Genomic DNA, 11712 nt, shown 5'->3' on the forward strand with positions numbered 1-11712 from the left:
GGAGCAGTCATTCCCATATGCAGTCCCCTGAACCATGCTTAGACTTTCATGGAAGACTCTTTGTTGATGTGGGTCAAAACCGTATCAAGAAACATGTCAATAATTAACCAGTAATGAAAATCACAAAGCAGTGCTTAAGCCTTTCTCCTGCCCTGTTTCATCTGTTAGTGTTAACACAGCCCAAGAGCTCAGCCATGGCTTCTTGTCTTGGTGCCCACAGTCCCTGAGATTTCCATGCAGTTTCCTACCAAAGCACTGAAAAAGTCCAGAGACTCTTACCTTCCAACATGACCATTGTCTGGCCTCTTCCGGCCAATGCCGTATCTACACTTACCTGAGAGTTATTATATCTTCAGTGCCTTTCCTTAAATTGTATGGATTTTAGTGCATGTATTTACTTTGAAGTATAAAGAAAATTTTGGGGTATAAACAACATCTTGAGGTCTTGAGGTATTCTACCAACAGTTCTAAAGCAAGACACGTCAGCATGTATCAAAACAGGTATGAAATCTAGTTTTTACACTGAGTCGTCTTTCTCATGCCACAACAGGTAAAGATAATCTGGAAGTCTCTGAGGAGGACCTGAAGAAGCTCCCTTTTCTTAAATGGTGCACTTTGGAAGCCATTCGGCTGAGGTCTCCGGGTGCGATCACCAAGAAAGTAATCAACCCAATTAGGATTAAGGTGAGGTTTGGTTGTGGGGCTTGTTCCCCAAGGGATGTTGTATGATTTGTCTGGAAAGGCTCCTCCCAATAGAGCTAGATAAAATCAAAGTAGTAGAGATATTCCCCAGTCTCACATACATATTCTTTTTTATAGATTTATTCATCATCATGAATTTATGAGTGGGTTTGCTCCTCTTGCTCACAGTCTTACCTTCAATTTTAAGTTGATTATATCTTGAACTGAGCTGGAAATACTGTGATCATGGTATATAAAATAATAAAAATATAAAATAGTAACAAGACACAACACATATAGTAGGAAGGACCACAATTTTATCAGTTACTAAATTCAGTAACTGATAAAACTCCTTTTCTGTTTGCCCTCTTCACTGCCATTCAGAATGGAAGTACCAGTGTTCAGGAGTCTGGCAAAGAAATGTTTGGGAAAAAAACTCTTGTAAGGAATCAGCACTCATGACTATTAAAGAAAATTACTAAAGTCTACTGTCATATATGAATTTGTATCAATTTCTTTGCATTGAAAGACGTGTTTAATAAAATACTTAGAACTAAAATACCAGCTCACATGGTACATCAAGAAGCAGGAAAGACAGAAATAACACTTCCATTCTTTTGATACCTGTAAAAACCAAATTTGAACACAAATAATCTTTTCATGTTCTCCATTAGATCTTTCTCTTAGAAAAAAGCAGCAACAGCAAGAATAAACTTCAACATGTAATATGGCCACTGTGGCTTTACCACCTTCAGTTGTCCTCTGCTGATGGAAGAGAAGTGCTAAGTAGAGAGTGACGTGTGATTTTAACCTGTGATTTTCTCTTTTCTTAACAGTTTTTTCTCCTTTTCAGAATTTCACCATCCCTGCAGGTGACATGCTGATGTTGTCACCATATTGGTTGCACCGGAATCCAAAATATTTTCCTGACCCAGAAATGTTCAAACCTGTAAGTTGTCACTCTTAGTGTGTATATTTTGATGTCTTTTCTTCTCTTCACTTATTTCACAACAAAAGCACATGGAAAAACTTGCTTAAAGTTGGGTATTCCCCATTGGCTGGAGGATGGCCTTGTGTACAGCGAAGATGTGAACACAAAGGAGGAGCCTGTAGGAATAAGCAAGACTTTAAATTCACTTATATGTTCCAGGTAATATGGTACTACTTCATATCACTTTCAAATCAGCCTCAAATTGCACCAGGGGTGGTTTAGATTGGACATTAGGAAAAATTTCTTCACAGAAAGTGTTGTCAAGCACTGGAACAGGCTGCCCAGGGAAGTGGTGGAGTCACCATCCCTGGAGGGATTTAAGACGCGTAGGTGTGCCACCGGGGGACATGGTTTTGTGGTGGCTTTGGCAGTGCTGGGTTTAATGGTTGAACTGAAAGATCTTAAACGTCTTTTCCAACCTAAACAGTTCTGTGATTATGAGTACTCTCCTCTCCCTAGCAGATGATTTCTGGTAGGTATTAGCTCTGCTAATTCAGTGGTTAATCTATTTTCTTGATTATTATTCCACTGCAGGTGGCTGTGTGGGCAGGCTTGTAACTACTTTTTTTTAGCACCATCCAATATAGAACAGTTTGTCTTTTTTATAGAAATACATCAAGGAATAATTTAAACAAAACTTTCCTTCTAGCAAACTCTTCCCAATTTGAAACTTCTCATAACAATTCCTGCCTGTTTGAAATCCGAAGCTGAAATACTGATGCAGCAGCTTATTTCTTTAGTAACTTTATTCCTAAAAAGGAAGCTAGCTTGTTTTTTAGAAACTGACCCTTTTTCCATGAGGAATAGGTGAGTACCCCTTGGAAGTTGTCATTCCAAACATATCAACTTGCTTCATCACCACAGATATTGTTCTTTCTTTTATTGGATTTTGATGATAACTGTTTTCCTCTTCAGAGAATTCTAAATAGGCCTAGCTTAAAAAAAAAACCCATAAAATAAATAAATGCAAGATTTCATCTTCTCTGGGACAGCTTCATCAGAGGAGTTCACTGCCAGGAACTTGACAGGGTGCTACTTGGCGGAGTTGTACTGAGTTTGTGGGGGCTGCTACAGTTTGTCACCCAGCAGTCAGGAGATTTACTTCTCTCATTGTCATCCACCAGAACTTCAGGCCATATTGCCTTGTTCCTTGTGTTGTTGCTTTTCTCTTACAGCAACTCAGGATGGACCAAGGATCCCTTTGGGTACAGACAGGCTGGTTTTGTGGAGAATAGCTTATTTTCTCACACATTGGCTTACAGCTCATATACCTTGCGTTTGTCTGTGCACAAGCACCTTTTTTGTGCAAGATGTGCACCAGCCATTTGTGTGCCATGGCACTATTTTGTGGCTGAGGCTTCCCTCAGTACTAGTTGAACATTTGCTTTGCATTTGTATATTTTTAAAAGGAGAAAGCTGCATTTTTTTGTATACATTTGTTCCTTTTGAAGTCCATGTATTGTAAGAAGCAAGACCAATGTAAACCTGGTAAATGCTACTAAAACTGCTTATTAGAGTGGTTATCTTACATTGTCAATATGCCCCAACAAACAAAACTTCAAAGGTTCAACATTCTCCATAAATATTAATTTACATAATTTACAGATGTATTCTACATAGTGAGCAAAATGCTTTACAGTTGTCAGCATGATGTTCCCTGATTCTCAAAGGAATTTTTTCTATATGTTTTGGGCCAAATTTAGGGCTGAAGAGTTGTAATTTAATATTCCCCTGGACCTACTTGCACGCACTTGTTGAAACGTCAGGGAGTCCTGAAGGGTGGAACTCACAGGCTGAGGAGCCAAAATATATTGCAATAATGTTAACTTAATGTAGGGAGGATTCACTGTATTTTTATTGGCTTTTCTTGCTGTGCTCCTCTCCTGTGACCAAGCAGTATACAGGCCATACTCACTTAGTCCCTATTTGACTCTGAGGTCTGCACTGCCAGGCAAGAGGTCAGGAAGACCATACATGATATTCCAGTACCTGAAGGGAGCCTACAGGAAAGATGGAGAGGGACTTTTTACAGGAGCATGTAGTGATAGGACAAGGGGGAATGGGTTCAAACTGAAAGAGAGTAGGTTTAGATTAGGTATTAGGAAAAAATTCTTTACTATGAGGGTGGTGAGGCACTGGAACAGGTTGCCTTGGGAAGCTGTGGATGCCCCATCCCTGGAAGTGCTTAAGGCAAGGCTGGATGGAGCTCTGAGCAACCTGGTCTAGTGGCATGTGTCCCTGCCCATGGCAGGAGGTTGGAACTAGATGATCTTTAAGGTCCCTTCCAACCCAAGCCATTCTATGATTTCAGCAGCTCCAGATGTAGCATTTGGATAAATGGGGAGGTACAGAAAGAATGCTTTAGGGGTGATTTTTAAAACCTCTCTAGAACTTTGAAGTGCCTAAATATGTTTCAAATGGGGCCCTCGTTTTCTCCCTGAGCTGGTGCTGACTTTTTAATTCAGACTCTAACACTAACAGGTTGAATGCAAAAAAATGGCATTAGTGCAACTTTGTATTGAGGATTAGCTGTCCAAGGTCATTTTTAGCCTGGAGAAATAAAGTTAAGCTTTATTTATATAAGGCTGATTTGGAAAAAAACGTTTCTTCCCACAGGATCGTTGGAAAGAGGCAAATTTAGAGAAGAATGCTTTCTTGGACAGCTTCGTGGCATTTGGAGGAGGGAAGCATCAGTGTCCAGGAAGGTCAGTGAAACAGCTGGGATTTATTTATTCCCAAACCCTGCAGAGAACAACTCTCTTGAACTGGTCTCCTCTTACACTTGGAGATAAAGTGTTTGCTTTGCTCTTTGTCAGTCTCCTAATGTTCAGTATCATCTGGACCTTGTTTAAACTGATTTGAAAGTGGTTTCATTCCTGGAAAAGACAGGTTAAGTCATGATGCAAAAGCAGAATTTGAGACCAATGTATCAAGAGATATTGCCCCACAGCAGGGAGGAGAGTCAGCTTAGCTCTGCCTCTGCTGAGGCGTCTTTTCATCAGGGAAAAGTTGTTCCACTTCCAAACACACCAGTTTACAGACACAGGCATTTAAGTTGCCATAAAACAGTTCTAAACAAATCTAAACAACATTTCTCTGGTCTGAAACTCTCTTTCCATCCTCCAAGATGCCATTGACATCTTTGCTGATCTTCAAATGTCTTAACTGGCTCCTCTCTGTTTGAATCTTGTCTTTGCATTAAGGCCCACGCACTTGTATAATGGCTTAAATCGCAGATCCTGTCTCACTTCACTCCTACAGCAATGCCAGCCTTGATGCTCCCTGCATTCCTTCTGCTGTTTTCTCCGCTGTCCCTCTTCCTGGAACAAGTCCCAGGGAACCAGCTGCTCCTCGTTTCTGTGTTCAAACATCTCTGCTCAATCCTCTGCCTTCAAAACCTGGTCTCCTCTAAGAAGCATGTGACCAAGAATCCTTAAAACTAGTCATTTTATCTCGAGTCCCATGTGGAGCAAGGAATCTGGAGGGTGTTGCAGAGGATCTGTGTTCTGGAATTTGCTCCCTATAGCAGGCTGGACATAAGCGTTAGATAAACTTTGCGAAGGCACTAAAGACATGAACAAAATGAAAAAAACCTGCATTCACCATTTAGGCTTGCCAGGGGAAAGTGCTCACTCACTGTTGTACCTCCGTGGCTTGTACCATATTCCTGAGCTAAATAAGAGCACAGCCTCGTTTCCAGCAAGGGCAACATCAGAATTCACAAGAGGCATCTGCAGGTACAGGGCAAGCTGCAAAATAATGTTTCTGAAAGATGGTTGTTTATATATCCTGACCTATTTGTTTTTTCAGACTTTTCTCTGGACTCTGATAATACCTATTAAATAAGTTTGTGATTAGAAGGAAAATTATAACATTTCTACATAGACAACGGGTGGAGAATATTTTTCTTGCTGACAGACAATCCTTTCAAACCCTCTGGGAGTCCATGTAGTAACACCCCTCTTCAATCTTTTCAGCAATAATTGTAAAAGAATAATGTGGTCTTGAGAAAAAGGGTTGTATCTGGATTCCAGGTTGCAGATTTCCTTGATGTGGCTGAATGAAACAATGGTACTTCAAGTTTAAGATGCATTTTCATTTAGTTCACTACTGAGATTTATAAATTAAATGTATGAAACATTTAATTTCTCCACTGCAAAAGTTGAGCATGAAATTAAAAGATAATTTAATCAAACTGAATGCTAGCAAATAACTTGTCAAATATTCTACCAAAGTAAAGTGGGAAGAGCTCCCACAAAGCCATTTCTGTGCTATCTTTTTTCACCTAAAAGAAAAATGTGATGTTGTTTTGACTACACTTTGGTCTAACCAGGTGACTGTTGCCTGTCTGTCTGTGTTAATCTTGTGTGGCTCTGTTGTCTCCTGTCTTGTGCTGACATTGAAAACTCCTCAGGACAACAGCCATAATTTCATTCTTGGCCTCCATTTGCTGCAGGAGCTCAATCCACAGCCAGGCTCATGGGTTCCAGCACCAGACAAATACGTAGCAGTGCACTGGGGCAAGATTTCAGGAAGCACATCTTGGTCCAGCCCTCATGTCACTAAGTAAAATGTGAAGGCATCAGTGGCTCAGGGTTTTTATGGGAAAACTGCTCTAGGACTCAGTCATAAACACGAACAACAAGTGGGAAATAAGGGGCTTTAGCATTTAGCTGTAGGAAAACTCACTGTTTCTACTCAGTGCAATGAGCCATGGGAGAGAAGGATGCACTGGGATGCTGCAGTCCGGCCTTTCACTCCTGGACTGTTCCTCTGGCCACCCTCGGGCACGTGTTGCTTATCATCCTTGTGTCTCAGCATGTCTGTGTGCAGAGCAGAGTAAAACAGCAGCATGTTGAGAAAAGCACTTTGAGATCTGGTGGTGGGAATTGCTGTGATCAGTTCTTGGTTATATCCATTGCTGCTCGGACAGGCTGCAGAGGAACTCTGCCGCAGGTACAGAGGTGTCGGGACTGGGCAGCCCACATGGAGCTGTGCTGGTATGTGCAGGACTGTGTCCATGCAGCATTTCCACTTTCCAGGAAACGTAGAGGATTTGGGTGTTTGGTTGCATCATGGTACATCCATGCCAAACCAGTGAGGAGAGCTCGGAGGCTGAACCTACACCACAAGGGTCCAGAGCCCTGCCATGCAAACAGGTGTGACTGGAAGGAGCCCTCCATTGTATGGTGTTGCAGGCATGGAGTTTGGGCTAGTACATCCTGGCTGATCTGGGATAATTTCCATTGACATAGCTCTGCACTGCATTTCCCCAAACTCAAGGTCACCAAAAGCTCTCTATCCTAAGGTAATTCCAGTGTGAAATCACAGAGATAATTTCGGTCTGAAGCTGTGCTAAAACAAACAAGCATCCTCCCACTCTGGAGCCCAGGGTGGCTCTGTGTGCAGATCCTGGTGGCTCTGCAGGAGTTAGCCTGGGTCTCATGGGTCTGATTAGCTTCTCTTCACACCTGCGAGGCCAGCTCCAGGCTGATGCCATGTGCAGTCATGTGCCCTCCTCCCCTGTGAATTCCTCAGTAGCTGTTTTATCCAAGTTTTCTAGCATCTCTCAGATAATGGAAAATAAACTGTGGAAGAGCAAGGTATTTTAACTGGGTATTTAAGACTTATACCTAAATTCTGCAAGTGAGTAATTCCATGACCTGGCATAGGTGCACACTGGTGAATGCGGAAAGCTCTTGTACATACCAGCATTAGAACCCAACAGCCTAGAGGAGTTCACCTGCAGTTATCTGAAATCTTCTCTGGCCTGACTAAGAAAGACTTTTCTCAGAGTGTTTCAGAAAAAAAAACATGCCCTTGGGTCTCCTACTGCATCCTAATGCTGACGCATTAAATAATAACTCCCACTGTCACAGCTCTCTGATGTCATCAGGCTCCCAGCTGCATTATATAACTTTATATAGCACGATTAGTCATATGGCCTTTTCTGTGTTTGACTGCCTTCTCACTCCCAGGAAGTTATTTCAAGTCAGCAAGCGTTAGAAGAACATAAATGTTTATACAGTGGAAAAATCCATAATGATAGGGGGCTGGTTTGAAACAGGGTGTCAGAGGGATACTGTCGGTCTAACTTTTCACCAGAAGAAGGGACCTTTGTGTTTTTTGCTGAGTAACAAAGCTACAGCAGATTTCCCTGTGGAAGATAAACTTTCAGCAGAACTAAAATATAGAGTGTAAAACGTGTCAAAGACACCCTATTTCTTCCCTGAGGCTAACACCTGTGTGATGGTCGGGTTGGATGGCCAGTGTTTTCCTCTGTTTTCTTGCAGGTGGTTTGCAATCATGGAAATCCAGTTGTTTGTTGTGCTGTTCCTATACAAATATGAATTTGTGCTGTTGGATGCAGTACCAAAGGAGGTGAGAGACCCATTACTGGTGTCATACAGCATTCCCCGTCTTTATTGCCTTCATTCATCAGGCTCAGCTGAACAACCACGCTTGATGGTGGTTGTGTGTAATGAAGCAAAATTTTGAGAAGTGTGTTATAAAACATGCAATTAATAACTTGATCTTTGTTTTAACTCAGAAACCCCAGAGTAGCTCCAGCAGTTCCAGTTAGTGGGGTTGCACTGTCCATACAACAAAGTGCCTACAAGAGTATTTTATCTCATCATTGCCTAAACTTACCAGAGATTTGATAATTGCTTTCTGCCACTCAGAAAAACAAAGATATGGAATCAGATGCAGCACTCAAAGTGCTCTTCCACTCCATACTCAGTGGTGGAAGAGGAATGATTAGGGTAAGACTGAAGGAGCAACTGTAATACTGAAAGATGTTACCATTAGGGGAGGATTGGCGAGTCTTTTTGTAATATTTTGAAAATATTCAAAACCACGAGAGTTTCTTAAGAACCCATGTGTCATCCTGGCAGAGTGGCTGGAATAAAACACGATCATGATGGCCCTACTCAATGGCTTTGGCAAAGCCAAGAAATAAGTCTTGGTATTTGGTCTTGGTTCCCTAAGACCAAAGCTCCAAGAATAAGTTTACATCTTAATATTAAAGCACAATGATAATTCCATTAACTGAACTAACTTAAATGTTTCTACTGATTTTCTTCTTTCTGCAGAGCCCTTTACATTTAGTGGGGACACAGCAACCCATGACACCACTCCGGGTCCAGTATAAATGCAGGAAGTGAAAGGTGCCCAGCACTAACTTACCTTCCTTTGCCAGCCCCCCTGGATGGATGGACACTGAGCTGCTTCTGCTGCTCTGCTTCTTAATTTCAAGTGCTGTACATACTCAGCATTATGGTGTACCATACCAGAGTAGTCATACCTGTGCTCCTCACCTGGTTGCCTACCTCCTAGTACTTAAAATCCAAGCTCTCCTGCTGCATTCAGAATTTGTGGGTCAATTATTCATAGACTTTGCAGATCTGATATAGTAAACTCACTAAGCAAGCATTCAGGACAAACAGGCTGCAATGTTTGGAAATCCTGCATGGAAGCTGTGCTAGAACCAGCGGAAAAGCAGTTCCCTTGGGCCAGGTCGCTGCTTCGTGCTGGTTGCTTCGATCCAAGGCCGAAGTGGTGCCTCATGCTACAAGATCAGATGGGTAATGCCATACAGCTCCCTGGTGCTGGTGTGCAGAAAATGCAGGTCAGTCTGTGCAGAGACCTCTGCATCAGATCCACAGCCTGATGAACTATCATGACTTGTGTGTCACTGCCTGTGTGGGGAGGTGAGATCTGGCCTGCTCTGCCTACAATTGGTGCCAACGTTTTGCAACTAAAATGCATTTGCAATGGAAAAATTGCAAACATTTGGGGTCTTGTTCCACTGGAGCACCTAAAATTTTGACTGAGCTTTATTTGCTCCGCAGGATTCCAAATCAGTTCCTTGCATGAATATGCAATGAAAATTTGACTGTGGTGTTTGGCTTACAATAAAAAATGATTGCAAGGAAAGCTATTGCTGTTCTTCAGACTGGTTGTCTAACATCTTGAACACTTTTGCTTTCCATTTAACATGACTTGTGCACCAAATTGCACATATCTAAGAATAATTAATCCTATGAAGAAACCCAGTAAAAGTTGTTCAAAGAAGCTGTCAAGTAAGTTCAGACACCAACACTTTAACTGCTGTCAGATTTCATATACAATAATAGCTGGCATGTATTTTTAGTCTTTTAAGTAAAGATTATTCATCATTTTAAAAGTATTTGCAAAAAAATCCCTACAAATAGACTTTCAACAACAGTAAAAACTATGGGAACAACATCCATAGGAAAATAACACATAGTGTAATTCATGACATAGTTGGCTTACCTTCATTATGGATAGAACAACTCCAGTGATTTATATGGCTGGAAGATGATTCATCCAACTTCTAATTTAGCTCATGACGGTTAACTCCACAAGAGTTGCACTCTTAACTGCTGTTTCAGTGTCTCTTCCATAACTGAAAAAACTTCTCCTGGTTTTCATGTGTGATCATTATCCAGAAGTGTGTATTTTAATTTTAAAATTTGGAAATGTCCACAATATCTGTAAGGCCAAGTTGGACAGGGCTTGGAGCAACCTGGGCTGGTGGAAGGTGTTCCTGCCCATGGCAGGGGGTTGGAACGAGAGGATCTTTAAGGTCCCTTCTAACCCAAACCATTCTGTGATTCTATGTATCTTGCAGTTATTTTTTTCCAAATATATATTTCTTTTTGGTTTTCGGTTTAGTTGATTTTTGGGGTTGGTTGGGGGTTACTTTGTGTGATTTTTGGGGGGTTTTAATTTATTTTTTTTTACCCAAGAGAGGTAACTCAAAAAAGCAAAATCCTATCATGGCAAACTTGACTTTAGAGGTAAAAGGTACCTAAAGGAAAGTATAACCTGAAGGTCAGCATCGATTTGGCTGGAATGAGCAAAAGGCAGCTGAAGGCATGTGAGAAAGTTTACAAACACACCACTACACATTCTGTCCTAAACATAGTCACAGTTCAGGTGTAGCTTCTGCATATTGCTGAGCTTTTCCAGACTTGATCTAATCTTGTGTCTGTTGAGAAACACATTCTTCTTCCTTTCTCATCCCAGAAAAATAGCCTGTGTGCAACACTCAGGAATGTGATTTTATCACATTCCTCCCAAACACAGAGGAGCAGAGAAGCAAAAGCAAGTGAGGACCCTGGGCAATGCCCAGCCCAGCACCCCCCAGAGCTGGCCAAGTCCTGGAGTGACACCCAACAGCCACAATGGGAACAGCTCCCACCTTTGAGGCTGAGGGGGAGCATTTCCTGTGGGTATGGGACACATTGTGGGATGCAGGAGAGGAACAGCTTGCGGTTGCACAAGATTTCTTATGGGATGTTTAAGGGAGGAACCTAAATGGTGGGAAAAGGGAAGCGTCAAGGTGAGTTAGGAAGGAACAAACATGGAAAAATGGATAAGGGGATAAAAGAGGTTAGTTGCATGTACACAGGCTGCTGAGTGCTTGTCCGGTTGTGCCAAGTGCCTGATTTGGGAAGGACAGTCTGTCCTTACACTCTGTTTTCAGCTCCTTTCCTGGGCAAGAGGCTTCCCTGTGTGTGCACATATGAGTATGGACATGTGAGTGGAGGGCTGGAGGGGCCATGGGTCCGTGGTGTCCGCAGCTGGGGCTGTGGTGTGGAGCTGTGGAGCTGTGTGGGTGTGTTATGTTGGGGTACGATCGCTACCAAAATTCCATCCAGGCTCCCTGGTGAGTAGGTGAAGTGTTTCTGCCAAGGTGAGGCATGGGAAGGAGCTGGCTGCTGGAAGGACCAGGGGATCCAGGCTAGCAGCTGCGGAGCCTGTGGGATCAGGGGGCTGGCTGAGACCTCTTTGTACCTGTGTGCATGTGTGGTTCTCTGGGAGGGAGGCAGCTGGGAAGAGAGGATTTGAGACCAGCCCCTGGAGGGATCCACACTGTTACATGTGTATTTATACAAGCATGCAGTGACAAGGTGGAAATGGCTTTGACCTGAAAGGGGAGAGATTTAGATTAGATGTTAGGAAGAAATTCCTTACTCAGAGGGTGCTGAAGCACTGGCACAGGTTGCCTG

The 11712-nt window shown here is 42.4% G+C and overlaps 1 protein-coding gene across 1 annotated transcript in view; it reads left to right on the forward strand.

Moving 5' to 3' along the window:
- Positions 1-8838, forward strand: part of LOC103804512 (24-hydroxycholesterol 7-alpha-hydroxylase) — a 21801-nt gene extending 12963 nt beyond the window's left edge. The window contains exons 8-12 of the mRNA XM_009077125.1: positions 551-684; positions 1535-1630; positions 4289-4377; positions 7966-8053; positions 8767-8838. Of these exons, the coding sequence (XP_009075373.1) occupies positions 551-684; positions 1535-1630; positions 4289-4377; positions 7966-8053; positions 8767-8838 (479 nt within the window). The remainder of the gene's footprint in view (positions 1-550; positions 685-1534; positions 1631-4288; positions 4378-7965; positions 8054-8766) is intronic.
- Positions 8839-11712: the final 2874 nt, after the last annotated feature.

Source organism: Acanthisitta chloris, unplaced genomic scaffold (assembly GCF_000695815.1).
Source record: "Acanthisitta chloris isolate BGI_N310 unplaced genomic scaffold, ASM69581v1 scaffold20906, whole genome shotgun sequence".
Taxonomy (NCBI): domain Eukaryota; kingdom Metazoa; phylum Chordata; class Aves; order Passeriformes; family Acanthisittidae; genus Acanthisitta; species Acanthisitta chloris.